At 53.0% G+C, this 19,660-nt stretch overlaps 2 protein-coding genes across 2 annotated transcripts in view; both read right to left on the reverse strand.

Moving 5' to 3' along the window:
• Positions 1-295: 295 nt before the first annotated feature.
• LOC128979283 (PHD finger protein 3-like) lies at positions 296-8,496 on the reverse strand. The gene is made up of 9 exons (XM_054397496.1): positions 8,456-8,496; positions 8,241-8,244; positions 7,365-7,524; positions 7,164-7,279; positions 6,224-6,300; positions 5,450-5,597; positions 4,913-5,002; positions 3,508-3,703; positions 296-2,795 (listed from the first exon to the last, which is right to left on the reverse strand). The coding sequence occupies exons 1-9, from the start codon at positions 8,494-8,496 to the stop codon at positions 670-672; spliced, it is 2,958 nt and encodes a 985-aa protein (XP_054253471.1). The 3' UTR covers positions 296-669.
• Positions 8,497-12,944: 4,448 nt separating this feature from the next.
• Positions 12,945-19,660, reverse strand: part of PRIM2 (DNA primase subunit 2) — a 36,115-nt gene continuing 29,399 nt past the window's right edge. Inside the window, exons 12-13 of the mRNA XM_054399094.1 lie at positions 14,503-14,571; positions 12,945-13,180 (exon numbers count right to left, since the gene is read on the reverse strand). Of these exons, the coding sequence (XP_054255069.1) occupies positions 12,953-13,180; positions 14,503-14,571 (297 nt within the window). The 3' untranslated portion in view covers positions 12,945-12,952. The remainder of the gene's footprint in view (positions 13,181-14,502; positions 14,572-19,660) is intronic.

Consider the following 19,660-nt stretch of genomic DNA (forward strand, 5'->3'; position numbering starts at 1 on the left):
ACTTTGGAAATGAAAGATGGGTTTTGATGGCTGGAGAATTGGAGTTATTAGACAAAAAAAATGGATTTTGACAGGTGGGAACTCTGAGTATTAAAAAACCCCAATGGATTTTGACAGGTGGGAATTGTGAGTACTAAAAACACAAATGGATTTTGATGGGTGGGAATTGTATTAAAAAAAAACCCCAAAGGATTCTGATGGGTGGGAATTGTGAAGCATTACAATCAGTGCAGAACAAACAAAAAGGAATTTTAGAGCCTGAAATCCACTGTTAAAATGACTTTAAACTAGAAGAGAGCACAAAAGGCAGCAACTAAAATTTCCAGGATTCGAGGAAAGCCTCAGCTAGGACCAAAGAAACAACCCCAAATCTCCCAAGCTTCAGAAGCAGTGAAAATTTGGAACCGTAGAGCAACGGAGAAGTCGTTAAAAGCGTTCCAGTCCCTACTTGTAGTCGGTCTTGTGAGCAAAGGACCTGAGGCTTTGCACCTTGGGTGGTACCGAGGCCGCAGACCGAGGTCTGCAGAACGCCCAGAATGGATTAAAAAAATGGCACGATCCTAGCAGGCTTTTGGGGGTTGTGTTCTTCTTTTCTCCTCTCTTTTAGACAAAGATTGAGGCCCTACCTGGGAAAGGTTCTCGACATGGGATTTGTCTGACTGCAGCCTTTCACCTCTTGCTTTTGCTTCGGTCGCTGTGGTCCCTGTGTCTGTCTCTGCTCTTCTCACTCTCCCTCTCCCTATGCTTCTCTTTGCTCTTCTCCTTCTCTTTGTCCTCCTCGGGTTTGGGCTTCTCCCCCTTTTTTTCAGGGTTCTTAGTCTCTCTGGGGCTCTTCCCTTCGGCAGTGTGCGGGGACCGCACTCGCTCCTTGTCTCGCTGCCCTTCCTCTCTGCCCTTCCTCTCCCTCTCCTGGGTCCTGTCCCTGCGCCTGTTCCTCTCAGCCTCCTGCTCCCAGCTCCACTCCTTCTCATGCCTCTCCTTCTTCTGCTGAGACTCACTGTAGAACCTCTGCCTGTGCTGCTCACTCTTGCCCCTGCTGAAGGCCCTCTCCAGGTGCTGGGGCTGCTCCTGCCTGCCCCACGGGTCGCTGTGCCGCCTCTCCGGCCTCCTACCCTCTTTGCTGCCAAAGAAACTCTCCGGGCCTGGGAACCTGGCCTGCTTGTGAGCAGAGCTCCCGGGTGGGAGCCCTGGGGCCATAGGGCCTGTGAAGGGTGGGGGCTGCCCTGCCAGATGAGCTACCGGCGGCCAGGGCAGCATGGGGCTCTGAGGAAAGCCAAAGGCAGGAGGAGGAAGCGGCAGCGGTGGCAGGTGAGGGGGGAAGGTAAACATGGGGCTGCTCTGCGGGGGGAAGCTGGGGGGGGCAGGGGCCTGGAACTGAAACCCAGCTGGGGTGGGCTTGGCGTGTTGGAAGCTCTGATGGGTGGCTCTGGCAGGTGGGAAGCTGCTGCCTGGGACAGGGCTGGGGCCCTGGGGGAGGAATTCCAAGCGAGGAGGATTCTCCACTTCCGAGCAAGCTACAGCTGCTGCTGGGCCTCTCCTGAAGGCAGCCACTGCCTCCATGCTCTGCAGCAGGGCATCCTCCTGGGGCTGCTTGGCATCTGCAGCTGCAGCCTCTGCCTGGGCTGCAGCAGGGCCCTGCTGCGCCTCGCCGCCCTGAGCGTCTCCCTGGCAGGGCTTCAGGGCCACTTCTGCAGCAGGCTGCTTGCAGTCTGCCTCTGCCTGCTCAGCCCCCCGCGGCCCCTGGCGCTCCTCTCCCCTGCTGGCCTCCCCTTCCTTGCTCTCTGTGGCCAGCTGGCTGCGGCCGGCTGCCTGCCGTGGGTCCCTCTTAAGGTTAATGAAGGGAGAGGCTTTAGAGGTGGTGGCAATGGCACCTTCGGTGCAGCCTGCTGCAAGGGGGTTCTCATTGGGTTTTTTCCCTGTGTTGGAGGAGGAGAAGAAGCTGGAATTTGTGGTCCTTCTGACTTCCTGGGCAGCAGTGTCCTTGTCAGGCAGCTGCCTCTTTGGGTCATTTTCTTTACCCTCTTCAGTGTCTTTGTTCTCAGCAGACAGATGAGCTAAAAATGCATCCGTGGAGACATCTGGAGGCTTCCCCTTAAGACTCAACCCCAGCAAGGGTCCTGCGCTCCTCAAAGCACTTGAGGTCCCTCCAGCTGCTGCATCCACAGCTGCAGTAGCATTGCTGGGTTCTGGGGGGTCATCCAAAGCATCCTTTGCCTCACTGCCCTCAGGAGTTGCCTCAGCAATGTCCACATCCTCCTCTTTGGAGGCTGCCTGCTCGTTCAGCAGGGGAATGTTTTCACTGGAGCTTGCTTCTGCCTTGCTGGGCTCCAAAGCCTGCCCCATGGTGCCCAAGAGGCTTTGAAGAATGTCATCCACTGGCAGGGGTTTATTTGCCAGCTCCAGAGCCGAAGGTTGATTTTCCCACCCAACCAGGACCCCAGGCAGAAATCTGAGAGGCTTTGGTGGTTCGTGCTTGGTACTTTCCACCAGGGGCTCAGTCACTGCTGCAGCATCCTCGGTGCTGGCCTGCTGAGGTTTGTTCCTCTGCTTGTGCAGCACTGTTGTGAAGGAGTTAAAGAAATCGTTTTCCTCCTCTTCCTCCAGGCCCAGCTCATGATGAGAGACTTCAGGTTTGCTTGGCTTGCTTTTCTTCTCTGGTGGCAGGGAGTTCAAGGTGCTCTCAGCAGGTTCATCCACAAAGCCAGCAGCAGCAGTGGCCACAGCAGGGATCTGCCTCTTCATCTTCTGGCGGATGATCAACCCCAGCAACAAGTTGGGTCGGTGGACTTCAATCCCTGCACAGAAAGCAGAAGCAGCTGAGTCTCTGCTTAGGGCCTGCCTACAGCAGGGGCACCCAGGGCAGGGCACACAGGAACACATCCAGGTGAGTTTGGAAAGGTTCCAGAGAAGGAGACTCCACAACCTCCCTGGGCAGCCTGCTTCAGGGCTCAGCATCCTCACAGGGAAAACGTTTTCCCTTCGGTTCCCCTGGCACCTCTTCTGCTCCAGCTTGCAGCCCTTGCCCCTTGGCCTGTCCTTGGCCATCCCTGAGCAGAGCCTGGCTCCAGCCCTGCACATCTTTATCCCCAGCAATGAGGGTAGCCCTCAGGCTCCTCTGCTCGCAGCTCCATGCCCCAGCTCCCTCAGCCTGGCCTCACAGGGAGATGTACCACTGCCTGCAGCAGCTCTGTAGCTGTGTGCTGGACTCTCTTCAGCAGTTCCCTGGGGTCCTTCCTGAGCTGAGGGGCCCAGAACTGGACACAATATTCCAGATGTGCCCTCAGCAGGGCAGAGCAGAGGAGCAGGAGAGCTTCTCTGGACATGCTCACCACCCCGCTTCTAATCCATCCCAGGCTGCCCCTGGCCTTCTTGGCCACCAGGGCACACTGCTGGCTCAGGGGCATCCTGCTGGCCACCAGGACCCCAGGTCCCTCTCGCTCCTCTGTGCTGCTCTCCAGCAGCTCAGAGTTGTGACAGTAAAGCTCCAACCCCCAAGCCTGTACTTACCAGGCCCATCAAAAGGCACCAGGTGATGTGGGACTTTGTCAGAGGAGCCCAGGGGGATGAGGTACAAATCTTTCACCTGCTTCATGTTGTTGGCAGCCACGCCGTAGCGCTTCCTGCTGCTGAAGTAGGCGAAGAGCAAGGCGTAGGAGATCTGATCCTCCTCGGTCACAGGGGTGAAGCGAACCACACAGATCTCCTGGGGCAGGAACAGGGACAAGGGACAGTGCTGACTGCAGGCATTCACCCATTCAGAGACTGGGGTGGAAGGGACGTTCAAGATCACCCGGTCCCAACCCCCGACCATGGGCAGGGACACCTCCCACCAGCCCAGGTTGCTCAAGGTCTCAACCAGCGTGGCCTGGAATACCTCCAGGGAGAGGGCAAAGCTTCTGCGTCCAAGAGAGCCACTGGAAGTGGGAGAAGAGCAGCATGCAGCCCCAGAATTATGACCAGAGCCTGGGGCTGATGCTCTTTAAAGGCTTCCTGAGTAAATTGGAGATGAGACAGGAGGTGCCATGAGGTGGCACATAACCAAGGGCTGATAGAAGGTTGGCTGTCACCGAGAGGGACCTCAGCTGAGCTTTGGGAAGGGCAGCAAAGGCAAATGCAAAACAACACACCTTGAGATGGAATCACAAAACCCCAGCATGGTAGGGGTTGGAAAGGACCTCTGGAGATCATCCAGTCCCACCCCTGGCTGGGTTCAGTGCTGGGGTCAGTTTTGGGGCCTTCCTCCAGGGAAGACACTGAGGGCTGGTACAGGTCCAGAGAAGGGCAAAAGAGCTGGGGAAGGGTCTGGAGAACAGGGTTGAGGAGGAGCAGCTGAGGGAGCTGGGGGTGTTCAGTGTGGAGAAGAGGAGGCTGAGGGAAGACCTCATTGCTCTCTGCAGCTCCCTGAGAGGAGGCTGCAGTGAGCTGGGGGTCGGGCTCTGCTCCCTAGGCTCAGGTGACAGAAGGAGAGGAACTGGCCTGGAATTGTGCCAGGAATGGGTTAGGTTGGAGAGGAGGAAAAACTTCTTTGCTGTAAGAGTGGTGAGGGACTGGCAGAGGCTGCCCAGGGAGGTGGTGGAGTCCCCATCCCTGCAGTTGTTCCAGAAAGGTGTGGCCATGGCACTTGGGGCCATGGTGGGGTTGGGTTTCTGGCTGGCCAGATGATCTCGGAGAGCTTTTCCTACCCAAACCATTCCATGAATCCAAGTGTTCCTTAGCAGCAAATGGCAGGCTAAGGTTAGGTGATAAGAACATCAAGCCCAGGAGCTGCCACCTATCTCACTCCAAACACACACACCAGTCACCCACAACTGTCAGGTGTGTCTCAGATACCCCAGGGCAAAGAAGGCAATGAAGATTTTAGGGTGAACAGGGCTCATGGCAAGAGCAGCTCTCCACCAAGCAAGCATCTTACCTTGGTCCCTGAAGCTTTGATCTTCTCTACATACTCCCAGACAGTGTGAGGAGAGATCCTGCCACCTACTTGGATACTGTCAGGTAAATCCTAGGAGCAAGGACAAGAGAACTCTGAACACAGCATACGAACTGCTGTAAGCCCTTTGCACAGGACCTGTTTCAGGCATTCAAAACATGCTTCATTTTCTTGGCTCTTCAGAGACCTAAGGGTGCTGGGTGCTGAGTTGCTCCCCAGGAGCCAGCAGCGCCCTCAGGCAGCCTTCCCGTGTGTCCCCTGCAGATACTGAAATACAGCCTTAAGGTCTCCCTGGAGCCTTCTCCTCTCCAGGCTGAACAGCCCCAACTCTCTCAGCCTGTCCCCACAGCAGAGGTTCTCCAGCCCTCTGATCATCTTTGTGGCCTCCTCTGGACCCTCTCCAACAGGTCCATGTCCTTCATCGCCTTTCATCACTGAATTATTAGCAGCCCACAAGTGGAACAAGTCCCCACAGTTAATGAATGAATGGTTAATTTCCTCTGCAGTCAATAGAAATACCTCTGTCAAATAGTCAAAGGAGCCAGACACCGGGTAAGCCTTGATGACAAACTTGGCCACTGAAGGCATATTGATGAAGCCCTTCCAGATGAAGTTCAGGTGTGCTAGGAACAGACTTTCATATTCCACAGTTCCAGGGGTTTCTGACCTAAAACCAAAACCCAATACAAAACCCCACTTCTAGAACATGACAGACCTCAAAAGCCCCCAAGGTCGTGATTCTAACTCAGTATGAGGGTGGGGAGACACTGGAACAGGCTGTCCAGGGTAGCTGTGGATGTCCCCTCCCTGAAGGTGTCCAAGGCCAGGATGGATGAGGCCTTGAGCAACCTGGGCTGGTGGGAGGTGTCCCTGCCCATAGCAGAAGGTTGGCACTGGATGATCCAGGAGGTCCCTTCCAACCCGACCCATTCTAGTATTCTGACTCTGTGATTTCAGGATTTTTTCTGTTAGAAACCCCAAGTCATTTAGAGCTGTGAGTTGTTGGATGTTGCCTTCTGACCCTGCTTATGTTCAGCACCATTTGTTCCTTCAGTTCAAGTCATCACACCCCCTCAGGGACTGGCACAGGCTGCCCAAGGAGGCGTGGAGTCCCCATCTCTGAACATGTTCCTAAAACCCGTGGCCAAGCCACTTGGGCCTCCAAGGGCTGGGATGGACTTGCGCCTCTGAGATGGGCAGGGCAGGGCTGAACTTGTGCCCCTGAGGGCTCGGGTTTCTGTGGGTTGGGCTGGACTCGTGCCTCCAAGATGGGCAGGGGTGGACTGGACTTGCATCTCTGAGAGCCGGGACTCGCTTGGGCCTCCACAGGCTGGGCCAGACTGGCAGCTCTGTGGATTAGACTTGCGCCTCTGTGGGCAGAGGCGCAAATCCAGCCCAGCCCACAGAGGCACAAGTCCAGTTTGCAGGGCGCAAGTCCAGCCCAGCCAGGCCCAAAAAGGTACAAGTGCAGCCCACCCCAACACATGAAGGCACAAACCCAGCACATCCCTGCCCTTGGTAGCAGAAGCGCAGCCACAAACTTGAAGGTACAAGTCCAACCCAGCCCTGTCCTTTGAGGCACAAGTTCGGCCTGGCCCCCAGAAGCTCAAGTCCACCCCAGCCCACAGAGGCACAAGTCCAGTCCGCAGAGATGCAACTACAGCCAAGTCGGGCCCCCAGAGGCACAAGTCCAATCAAGCCGAGCCCCCAAGAGGCTCAAGCCCATGGAAATGCAAGTTTAGCCCAACCCACAGAGGCACAACTGCAGCCATGCCCTGGAAGGCACAAGTCCATCCCAGCCTGGCCTGCAGAGGCACAAGTCCAGCCTGGCCCCACCGACAGAAGCACAAGCCCAGGATGCACAGGCGCAAGTCCAGCCCAGCCAGCCCCACCCCTGGAGGCACAAGTCCAGCCCCGTCCCCTCCTTGGTGGCTTAATTCTAGCCCCGTCCCCTCCTTGGTGGCTTAAGCCCAGCCACCAACTTGAAGGCACAACTCCAGGCCAGTGCCGTGCCCCGCCCTCTCCCCCCCCCCGGTCCCGTCCATGAGGCCGAACTCAACCCCAGGGAAGCCCTTTCCGCCCCAAACTCCGCCCACCCTTGCAGGTGGAGGCAGAAGCTCAACCCCTTCACCATTTCAATCGCAAAGTCTAAAAAAAAAAAAAAAAAAAAGTCAGACACAGCAGGAGAGCAAAATAGTTTACAGACTCCGTTTCCCAACAGCTCTGAGCTCACCGTGAGCCTGAGCTCCTCCAGCGTGGAACCTCTGTTAGCCTTACACTTGCGCTGCCCTAGGTTCAGTTCACAGTAGAATGTGGGAAAAGTCTCTCTGCAGCCTTCGTGCAGCAGCCCTTCAAGTACGGGAAGGCAGCTGTGAGGGCTCCCAAAATCTTCGCCAGTCTTATCCCCCCCAGCTCCCTTAGCCTGACTCCAGGCCTTGGATCGTCTTTGTCACCGCCTCCGCACTCGCTCCAGCACCTTCGTGTCCTCCTGCTGGGGACGCCAGACCTGGAGGTGGGATCGCAGGTGGGGCCTCGGCAGGGCAGAGACCAGGGGCAGCGGCCCCTCTCTTGCCGTACCGCCTACACTCCTCTGGCTGAAGAAGAAAACAGCAACCGAGTTACAGGAAAACTCTTCCTCTCCTGAGAGTCGATTTTTACAAACCGTGTTCCAACGAACAGAAGCAGCTCTGGCCCCGAGGCTTCGGAGCTTTCGTACACAGAGGGTCAGAGCCGCTGCCCCTGTGGCATCACATCCACGGTGCCCGGGGGACAGGAGCCGGTGCCTCACACTGCCCTGTTGCCCCCACGGGCACCCATTCCTTCGGCGTCTCCAGAGCCTGAGGCTGTTGGGATCACAAACCACGGGCCGAGCACACAATATGAATTAGCAGCAGCAGGGCAGGAAGAAGGCACAGGGCTGGGGGAGCAACTGCTGGCCTCTGCATTCCCATGGCACCAGCAGGGAAAGGGACACGAGTGGGCAGCTGCTCCTTCACCGAGCTGGCCTGGAGCTTCTTTCTTCCACCCAGCACCCACGGGGCAGCTCCAAGGGCTCCTGGAACTGCTAAGAGCACAGGGGCTCGGCCACCCTCCCACCCTTCACACCAAGGCAGCTGAAGTATAAACAGGGCCCGGGGCATGTAGTGTCTGCATTTAATCTGTGCCAGGGGCTGACCTCCAGCATTTCCTTTGTCCCCTGATGGTCCCTCCCCAGCACAGAAGGGGACAGGAGAAAACCCCACAGGGAGAAGTGAAAAAGGATGTAGTCGACTCTTCAAACAAAGGGCAAAGTCTAGAAAGTGATACTCACAGCACTGCGGGGCAGCAGGCACAGCACCCAGGCAGGCAGTCTTCTGGAGCAGGATGAGAAGGTCCCCAACAGGAAGCTCTAACAGAACCTCCCCCACCTCCCCAAACTTCCCCCTTTATACTGGTTGTGGTGCTACGAGCACTACCTGGAGCCAACTGCAGTCAGCTGAAGCCCAGGGCTGATGTGGGATCATCCCAGCCAAACAGGACACTTACCTGGAAACCCTGTTCATGCAGGCATCTGGTGGTGGGTCCATGGCACGTTCCATCAATTTATCTCCTCAGAGCTAAGCCCAGCCCCTTCTAGCCCCTCAGACCTCTTACCAGCTAGCAGATGCTGCCAAGCACACTCCAGAAAATGCAACTCTCCTGGGAAACATCTTCCCAAGTCAATGCCCAAGCCACTGAGTGAAGGCTACTGAAGTTTTTACCACATTTTAAACAGAGCAAAACCAAAGGCAGTCAGATTCTGACCTCTCAAAGAGCACCGCAGTGAGGCTCGGTACACGCTCTGCACAGAGAACGGGAAGCAGCATCCATCCTTTCTGGAGACACTGAGAACTTAGCTGCTCCTTTTCTGCTGGCCTCCTCAGTGCCACATGGCACATTTTGTCAATTTCATCAACTGGGAGCTTCCAAAACAGGATACAGCAATGCAAGTTTTTACTAAAAGAGTTCTTCTTCCAACTCCTTCCAGTACTCAAAGGGGGCTACAAGAAAGCTGGGAAGAGACTTTTGAAAACGGATTCGTAGCGATAGGATAAGAAGTAATGGTTTGAAGCTTGCGGAGAGCAGATCGAGACTGGAGATGAGGACGAAATTCTTTCCACTGAGGGTAGGGAGACTGTGGCACATGCTGCCCAGGGAGGCTGTGGATGCCTCCTGCCAGGGGAGGCTCAAGGCCAGGGTGGAAGACACCTAGAGCAGCCGAGTCTAGTCGAGAGGCATCCTGCACCTGACGGGTGGTTGCAGAAGATGATGCCTGAGGTCCCTTCCAAGCCAAACTGCTCTGCGATGCCAGCTACAGCTAGGGCCAGATACAGAGAAAGAACTGAGCATCAGGTCAATGAATGCAGAACTTTCCAATCATCATTCGAAGCCCAGAACCTAGACCACTTCTTCAGAAGCTCTGTGTTCACTACAGGACGCTCCTGTCTGAGAGACACACAGACTGGTCAGCAGCAGGCCCAAGCCACCACAGCTCTTAACTTGCCTTCCTGGGGCCTTGTGGCTCTCTCTGCCTCTGAGGAGACCATCAGTGCTTTTATTTTAGGTTTTCTATCAGGCATAGAAAATGAGGCTCACAGTCAAGCAATCCTATTTCTTTCCGTCCTCTTACTCTTTTTAATCAGTCCCCAGTGGTGCTGTAACAGTGACAGCTTTGACATCTACCCAGGCTTTACTCTCATGAGTGCAGCATAGGTTCCTGTTAAGAGGATGGCAGCCACTTCACTGGCAGCAGCATTTGAGGCAATTACTGAGAAGTGAAAAGGGGACAGGAAACTCCCAGGGCTGTGCACCTCAACTAGAAATACCCAAATTCTCTCACCGGTCCACCTTGGCTGAATGGGATTCGGTGCAACGTGGCCTCGGTTCAAACCACTGTTTTCTTGCAGCTGCTGGCCAGAGCTCAGATATTATTCATGCCGTCCTTTAAAAGAATGCGAGAATTGGAAATAGCACTTTGCAAGTTCCCCTAAATAGATCAGGGAGGTAACAAAGAAGTGTTGTACAAGTAAGCTCAAAGCCTTGGGATGCTGTATAAGAAAATCAACTATCCAAGGCAGTCCTGACCTTGCAGATAAGAAAACAGAAACAATTAGGGTAGCAAAGAAATGTCTGTTTCTATATTAGAGCAGCTGCAAGCGTTATCTTCACTCATATATCATGCCAACTATATTACAATGAGCTAATTGACACAGCTCTGGTCTTTGTATTTTTGTGCTCTATCACCTATCTTCAGGCAACTATAAAAGGCCCTCAGATGTTCTAATAAATGTCTTTGATCATAGACTTCGATATGATAATCAATCTGCTGTGACAAAAGAATGCTTCTTACTTTCCCTCCGCTTTTCTAAGCTCCTGTTCTTCAGCCTCAGGTTGACTCCAAGATCTGTCATTGCAGAAGAACAAAACCAAAGTATCAATAGTTGCAGCACTTGGCCAGGACTCTCCCCCTAGTAAACTCAGAGTAAATCAGGTATTCCTGCCTTTCCTATGCCAAAGTGTACAGTGCAGGTCCACTGGAATCTCTAGACTCAGTCTCTGAGCTGAAGGTCTTTCCTAGGGATGGTCTGAATTAACCCCCACACTTAGCTCTCCAACCAGGTAACCTTACCTGAATCCCTGGCACCACATTCCTCCTCTGTGAGCCTCCTTTCCTTCAACAGCAAACTTGCAGCCACTTCCCCAGCTCCAGAAAAAAAGACGAGTGCTGGAGGTGTTCAAGGCCTGGGTGGATGAGACCTTGAGCAACCTGGGCCGGTAGGAGGTGTCCCTGCCCAAGGCAAGGGGTTGGAACTGGATGAACTTGAAGGGCCCTTCCAACCCCAACCTATTCTGGAATCTATGAACTACCACACACTGCACACAGACAGGAGCTGAGTGGCTTCCAGTTTGTAGCCTCTGGACCACTGAGTAGTTACAGACTGTCCAGGAAAGCACCTGACAAAAGGAAGCCTCTACACTCTACATGCGGCTGGGTGGGCAGCTTCCTGGTGCCTCCAGATTGCTAGAAATGACAATTTTCTAAATGAAGTTACCAGAGGGCTGCTGGGAGTGGCTTCCATTTGGGGCATCCCACCCCATCCTGTGCCACAGAAGAGCAGGTGATCAACTCCAAGGCTGACTCTGGCAGCACTGCAGTCATCTGTAGGCAGAGGGGACAATAAATTGTGACACCTACAAAAGATCTGACACTTCACAGATGGTCTTTGTTTATTCTCTCTGGGAGCTGAAGGGGAGGGTGGAGCCCACCTCTCCTTTTCTCTTCTAGCAGCCCTGTATTGTTTAGCAGTAGATTTCCTACCGCAGCTGAAGCCTCAGCCCGAGGTACTGCACACGTGAAGCGCTTGGAACGCGGCACTTTGGGCTCCGTGGCGTGGCCCGGCCCAGGTTATACCTCACACAATGAGGCCATAACATTCATCTCAGTGTTCACCACAAGGTGTGAGAGCTGAAAATGCCTTAGACTGGCTGTGAAAAATCCTGCCTCAGATCTGTTTCATTTACTGTCTTTTCCTGCACACATGGTCCAGCTACCAGATTTGTTTGGTTTCTGTGTTAGTAAACATTAGAACTACAGGAGAGATTGAACCAGAATAAAACGGGTGCTGCTGGGACCCCTGAGCTACCGAATCCCTGCTCCTACTGCACTGCCTGGGGAATTCCCTGACCCAGTCACCCTCACCAGCACTCAGGCAGCCCAGGCTCAAGCACAGCCCCTGGGCAGGCAGAGGGCTCTGAGGCACCTCACCTTCTGCAGCTAAGGGAACACAAGGGTCACCTTCTCCACGTGATGTCCAGACACCTTCAGTACAGTCTCCTGAAACCAGCAGGTCCTCAGTCACAGAAGTTAGCTGCAGCAGCCTTCACGCAGGGCCAAACTGAGAGGTGAATTCCTGCCTCTGGCTGCGCAGTCGACATCCTGCAGCTGTCACTGAGCAAGCTCCTGGAGCATCAGAACTGAAACACAGCTTGAAGTACAACCACATCGAAAACTGACCTAAGAAGAAGTATCAGAGGCACAGAAGAACATCCATGAGCAGAAATACTCAGCACAGGAGAACTCTTCAGTGTAGGAAAGCAATCGCAGAATCCCAGAGTGGTTTGGGTTGGAAGGGACCCTAAAGATCATCCAGCTCCAACTCCCTGCCATGGGCAGGGACACCTCCCACCAGCCCACGCTACTCAAGGCCTCATTCTCTCAGCTCTGCTGCCAGTTCCAAACGCTGAGGAGCAGAAAGCAGCAGCGATGAGACAGAGCGTTCAGATGAGAGCTCTGTTGATGTTCTGCCATCTGTGATATGTGCTGGGACCCCTCTTCACGTTACATGGAGTGAAGAACTCACCAAATCCCCTTGATAATCACTGTGGACATGCCAGCAAGTTATGCTTCAGGTCACTCTGGGCTGCAGCGTGGAAGCAAATACAAGAGCTGAACACTGCACTATTTTTCTCTCTGACTAGGGCAGAGGTTGCTGTGGCTGTGGCTCTCCCTCAGAACCGAAGCCCCGTTGACTCATGCTCTCTGGATTCAATGTCAAGATACACATCACAAAGCTCTTCTCCCTCAGCTGCTCTTGCAGAGGAGAGCCAGACTCATCCAGAGAGTAATTCTGATCTCAAGTACCACTCAAATAGAGCTAAAAGGCAAAGAACACCAACTTCGGCTTTGCAATTCATTTATTAAGAACCTTACAAAAGTGATCACAAACTGGGATACAAATAGTTAACCACTTTGAAGAAAAGAAAGGCCAGCCAGACACAGGTCACCCAGTCACTGGGAAGGCATTGCCCAGCCCTCCCCATGCCACCTAACAGTGCCCCAGAGCAGCCAGCAAGCCCTGGATGCAGTCAGAGCTTCAGCACCTGCCTGCTGAAGCCACTCAAGGCATCCCAGGTAGCAAAGAGCTGCATTCCCTAGCACCAGGGGACGGAGAAGGAGAAGAGAAAGAAAAGCCAACCCAAGCCACCCCCCAAGAACACAGCTGCTCAGTCTTCAGTGAAGTAAGCCTTCAGCCCCTCCAGCTCTGCAGCAGCTGCTGTACTGGAAGGGGTCAGGGCAGAACTCACATTCTTGCTTTCCTGCCTGACACTCTTCTGTTGGGAGTTTCCTGGGCTGCTCGGTTCCTTCTTTCCTTCTCTAGCACCACTCAGCAGCCTCTGGCTCTCTGTGAAGTACTGGTTAGGGTGACTCAAAGAGAACCCCACATCATCCACCTGCAGGCAAGAAGGAAGCAGCACTGGTTACTGCAGTTCAGAAGTCATCTCTGCCACAGTGAAGGACAAATTAATCAGCAGTTCAATAAAGCAAAAGCCATCACTTGACAAACACTAGCAGGGCAGATCTTGCTTTCATCACCAGCTGTCTCCCTTCCTGCTGGACATCAAAGGATGTCACCCTGCCTTTGCTGTAGCAAAGACAAGGAGCACCCCACAACACATAAACAGCACAAGGATGCTGGCAAAGCTTTACCCATGCAGGACAATTGAACCTGCACCCTGAAACCACATTTGTCTCCCCAAAAGAGGGGCTGGGACAAGCCCAGCGTGCCCAGGGTAGCAGAGATCACTGCTGAAAGCTGCAAGAACTGCACAAGATAAACCCCAATCCCAAGCACCAGTGTGAAACCGAGGATGGGAAGTGCAATCTCCACCTCCTGCAGCCAGGAATGCAGCACCCGGAGGACAGCAGGCTAAGACAGGAGCCCAACAGAGCCAGCTCAGCTGTGCTCCATCAGTGCCAGCAGCAGCATCCTGCCATCACGTGCACATCCAACAGCACAGAGCAGTAAGTCTGCAGTGGAGCAGCCAAACCAACTGCACCTTTTCACTGCCACTTGCTACTGAGCAGCAGCATCCTCTCAGCTCCATCACCATCATGCAGTAACTGAACATTTAGCCAGAACTCCACCACCTCACCAGCAAAGCCTTCACTTCAGAAGGAAGCTGTTCTGATATGTGCCCCACACATTACTGCCCTGCCAGTCTCAGGGGGCTCAGAAGCTGGGACACTGCCTTTAAAGGGTGCTCCCAGCCCTGCTCAAGCAGCCTGCACTTCAGGTGAACACCAAGAGCACTTGGAGGGAAACACTGCTCTTGAAAAACGTCGGAAAATGCTAGGGAAGTCACTCTGTGTGTGTGCTGGGAGGTCAGAGCCTTAATTACACTTGTTGGCTTATTTTTTTAGGGTACATCTGAAAACAGCAAATACTTTTTTTTACTGTATATAACCACACACATTGGATTAAAACCAGGGCACTGGAAAAGTTAAATGACTTAAAACAGACCAAGTCCAGCAGTGTCAATATCTTCAGGAAGAAATTGCAACCTGTTACTACCTCTAGCAATGGTCAGGCTGCTAACAACTTCCATGCATAAAAGCAGCAAATTGCAGAAGCTCTGAAATCACTGAAATGAAAACCAGCAGAGCAAGAGAGTTGAGGATGGATGTGGGAACTGCACCCTCTAGGCTCCATGCACCACGTCCAAGGCCTTCCTCCAGACAAAGAGTGCAGTCCAGCCAGAGCAGTGGTACTCACCTCGTGGGTCAGCTCGAAGTACTTCTGGCAGGCCAGCTGGTAGTGCATGCCCTTCACCAGCTCCAGGATCTGCACAGCAGAAGGGAAACCCAGGTCAGGAGCAGCACACACACCTCTTGTGGATACTTACCAGAGAACCAGTGAGGCTGGAGAAGACCTCTCAGACCATCAAGTCCAACCCTCCAGCCAGCATCCCCAGGGTACTTTACAACAGCCCTGCAGCTCAGGGACAGCACCTTGGACACATGTGCTCTCCTGACACTGCCAGCACTCAGGCAGCCTGCAAGGCTTCCTAAACATCCTGTCCTCAGTAAGAACAAGGCAGAGCCAGGGCAAGGTGTGTCGGGCCCTGAAAACGCAATTGCAGCACTCGGAGCTTCACGAACAAGTTGAATCTTTATCGTGGTAACACAACTGTGCCAAGTAGCTGTCAGCCCTCACACTGCAGTCTCTCTGCCACCCACAACTGCAGCCATAAACACAGCAGTCCCAGAAGCTGAGGCATGAGGCAATCAAGGACTCCATTTGTGGTTTTATCTCCCACATTGCTGGCTCATGCAGATGCAGAGTACAGCAGCGCTGTGCTCCCATTGAGAGCACATGATGCCAATCACCAGAGACAAGGATCTGGGAGAGGAAAGCCTCTGCCTCCAGTAAGAATTGTGCCTCTGCAATGAAGCCTCTTCTTGCCAAGCAGGCTCAGTAGAAGGTGTGAGGAGCCAGCTGCTCTGAACGTCCATTAGGAACATCAGGACCATCTCTTGTCAGCACAATTGGCTTCCCACTTCAGGTAATCTTCTGTGCTGAACAAAGCCTCCAACTTATCACCACGCAGCGCCAGCTAAGTGTTGTACAGTCCCATCCCCTCCTCCCCCCTTTCCAGAACCAAAGAGCCTGCTCCCTGCTTATCAAACAGAGAAACTGCTGCAGTTGTGAGGCAGCCTCGGCAGAAGCACTGAAACTCCTCAAGCAATGCTGATTCCAAGCCCCTCTCCCAGGGCTGTCCTCTGTATCACACACAGCCACAGGCTCCAGCTGAGCAAACTGGTGCCCTCACTGCTGAAAGCTGCCTGGCATTTACTTGCAGATCTACCAATAAATTACATTTGTTGAATGGATAAGACCAGCACCACGGTACCAAGGAAGCTCTCCGCCCTGCTGCTTCTCTGTCACAGCCCAGCTGCTGGCATCCCTGTCCCTCCTGCCACCTACTGTTCCATCTGTAAAAGATTAAGGCCAAGGCCAGCCAGACAATGAACTCTGAACTCTGGCACTATTGTAGAGGGTAGAGGTTAGAAGGGACCCCTAGAGATCATGTGTGTGTGAGTCTGCACTTGGGTATTTCTGTGTCACCTCCTCCTCCTCCTCGGAAACTGACTGAGAAGCTTCACTGTCAGGTGAAGTGGCTGAGAGCAGAAGGAAGCTCATCCATCCCTATCCTTTTAGCTAGTGCCTCAGGGTTCCCAGCTGGTTTCTCACAACTAAAGCCAGGCCCTTCAAGAGCTGTCTCTGGCTTCCAGCACATGCAGCCCACACTGCTTCTGTGCACTTCTTCAGAAGGTGTTGATGACATCACCTGGATTCACGATCAGAAGACTCTGCTGTCGGTGAGGTGAAAGGACACTCACCAAGTTCTGGGCACTCAGGCTAACTATCCTCCCTTCCCACAAAACAGAATGCTCAGGCAGAGCAAAGATCAGCTTGCCTGCCACATGTGTGCACAGGACAGCAGCCTGCAGCTGTCCTCCCCACCCAGCAGCAGCCCTGCAAGCAGGCCCCCTTACCCCCTCACAGCAGCAGCCTTCTGCCTTTAGGAAGACATTTACACCACACTGCTTTATTCTGCAATCAGTGTTGCCAAGGCCTCCTCTGTTAGCTCTGATGTGCCTTTTCTTCAGAAAAGCAAAAGCCAGGGGCAGTCATGGCCCAAGAGAAGGTATTTTATTTGTCTTCTACAAGCACCTCTATGTTCCTTCCACTTTTAATGGGCAGCTTTTCTAGCCTGAAGTGGGGAGACACTGGAGCAGCAGCTTTATGAGGGTCTGCGCTCAGGAAACGTGTGGCCACGGCTCCTAGGGTCAGGGTTCAGCAACCCATGTGGCTATCGGGTTGATGGCTGGACTGGATGATCTCAGAGGGCTTTTCCAACCCAAACCACTCCCTGATTCTGGAAGGAGCTGTGAGAGCTGCAGTGAGTGCAGCCAGCTCAGAGCCTTTGGTGAAGCCCCTGCTCGTTGTGAGTTTGCTCTCCTGTGCATGTGGCCAGCTGAGTGTCCCCAGGCCCAGAGCAACACATTCACCTCCAGCAGAAAGCAGGCAAGAAACTGCCTTGCACCTCAGAACAGGCATCCATCTTCCCCTGACAGCACTGAGGGGCATCTTTCACTTGGACAGCCTGCTTGTCTGGAGCACAGACAGCAAGAGGTGGCACTAAATGAAGTCACATTTGAAGACAGCAAAAAAATTTCAGAGCAGGGCGAGGAACAATGCAAGGGGCCCCAGGAAAGACACAGCACTGATAGGAAAGACACAACACTGATTGAAACACTCAGCTGAGAGGGCAGGCTCTGCCTCAGCCACAGCCAAGAGAAGCTGTAAAGATGATATCACTCCATATCTGCAGGTAACAAGAGGTCTGATAGGCTGGAAGGTATGGTTGAGTCAATGTCAGTCCTGAGGCCCAGATCCTGGAAAAGCAACTACAGGAGAAGCCTTGAAAGGTTGCAAACCATCCACCCATTCACCACGTCCTGAGCTGAAGGAGAAACAGTAACCAGCATCAGAGAAGACTCCAGGAGGCCCCAAGTCTGGACTGAAGGATCTTGGGCTGGCATTAGCCATGCAGATGTTACTGACCACAGCCACAGAGCCATGAGGGGTGGCAGCAATGAGATCTGCATGGGACCCCAGACAGGGGTGAAGCAAGCCCCTTCCTCTTCTGTGGAACCTCTCAAAAGCTGTCTGACGTAAAAGATCAAGGTCTGAGAACTCAGCCACAGCCAACCTCCTTAGTTTGGCTGATTTTAGTTTTCCGGTGTTTTGGTTTGGGTTAACACCAGGAGCAGCCACTGCAGAGCCTGTATCCTGCCACCAACACCACAAAACCCAGAGACAGGACAGAGTCCAGGCAAAGAAGATGCTGATGAAGGCAGCTTTTCTTGGCCACTTCTGGCAGGAAAACTCCTACTGAATCCCAACCTAAAGGGAGAAAACCCACACACATCTATTCATATCCAGTAAGGATGCTAAGTACAAAGACACTGCCTTGCTGTGTGTGGTGGTTTGAAACTGTCTTTTTAATTTTTCCTTGCAAAGTTCAGAACAGAGAAAGTGAAAGAATGTAAATAAGTCACTATTGGGTGTAAGAAAGCAAAATAATGATTGTTCTAAACACTTCCATTGGATGGATAGAAATGTTTAAGAACTGTTACCCAAAACAAAGTAGGCACTCTGCACATTCTGCGTTCTGCAGTGGGGGCAGTTGCTGGGCTGTCTGGCTGCTGTTTCTTCTTCTCTTCTGGCTGAAGATAACACGTACTGACCTTGGCAGCTAAGTTAACAACTTTCTGCTTAACTAACTCTGCTTCTCTGTCCAGAGGGGTCTGGGGGGGGAAGCTCCTGGGAGAGAGAGAGGCCCCTTTGGGAGGGTCCCCTTGGGGGGAAGCAAAGGGAGATCGGTTGTGCTTTTCTGTTGATTGTATATATTTGTACATGTTGTGAATTTTGTATATTTGTACATATTCATTGCATTTCATCGTAGATTTTAGACTCTGCTTGTAAATACAGCTTTTCATTTGCTTCCAGACTGAGCTAGCCTGGTTATTGTCGGTGGGGGAGGAATTTCAGCTCACACCAACACACTGTGCAAAGCCACCGGAGAAACAACATCTGCTAGCTCCTGCCCACACACAGCAAGGCAATTGAGGCAGCAAGTCCCCAGCAATCACTCCCATGATTAGCAGGATAAAAATCTCACAGCAGCATCAGTTTTTGATGTATTTAAGATGGGAAGAAGTCAAAGGCAGGCATCCCTAGTGCCTGTCAGAGATGGAAGACAGACCAATGCTTGTTGATGTGAACCAGGAGAAAAACGAAGGAAAAGCCTGAGCAGCTCAGGCATTTGTCAGGAATGACTACAAGTGACCAACAAATGCTTTAAAACTAATCCCCTCTCATTTCTATCTTAATTGTTCCTTCCAAGGAGCAGAGACTGCTCAAGGCTGCCCTCTCACACACTCCTCTGTCAAGTCCAACACTCTGGCAAGCACCACAGAGCAGCTTCTTCCTATGGGCCTAGAGCTGGTTTCAGGCAGCTCATGCACAGAACTGTCTCAGCTTCCCTCCAATCTGTCCCTTCCTCCACCAAAAATGATGGCATCCTTTTGGAGCCTTAGTATCTTGCTAGAGCATGCAATGGGAGACAGAGTCCTTCAGGACACCCCTCAAAAAGCTCCAGGTCCTGTGCTCTCCTTGATATACAAGGCAGGGTTTCAGCTGAATGTTTCCTTTTCAGAAGCTGCTCAAAATCTCTATTTCACTTCCCTAGGCCTGGAGCTTTTATTGTGATGGGGAAGTCAGAGCAACAGGTGGCTAAAAATGCGCGGGCTTTAGGAGCTGATCGCAGGAACAATTCCTCAGGTCTCCCAACTGCACAGTAAAATCTTCCCCAAGTCACTGTAACAGTGAAAAGAAATTCTCTGAAGCAAGCATATAATGGATTGGCTTGGAAAAGACCTTGAATATCACGTAGCTCCAAGCCCCTGCGCCATAGGCAGGGACACCTCCCACCAGCCCAGGTTGCTCAAGGCCTCATCCAGCCTCACCTTAGAGTACTTCCAGGCATGAGGTGTCCACAACTCCTCTGGGCAGCCTGTTCCAGTGTCTCACCACCCCCATTCTGAAAAGCTTTGTCCTAATGTCCAACCTACATCTACCCTGCTCTAATTTCAAACCATTGCCCCTAGTCCTACGGTGCACCACAGGCCCTTGTAACGAGACCCTCTCCAGCTCTTCTGTAGCCCCCTTCAGGTGCTGGAAGGCTGCTAAAATATTTGCAGACTCATTTAAACTCTTTTTTCCATCAGTGGAGTAAAATGAAGTAGAACGAGACCCTGCGTGGCACCCACTGCAGTACCAAACCAGCTCATGAAGTCACACA

The sequence above is a fragment of the Indicator indicator genome, chromosome 2 (genome assembly GCF_027791375.1).
Source record: "Indicator indicator isolate 239-I01 chromosome 2, UM_Iind_1.1, whole genome shotgun sequence".
Taxonomy (NCBI): domain Eukaryota; kingdom Metazoa; phylum Chordata; class Aves; order Piciformes; family Indicatoridae; genus Indicator; species Indicator indicator.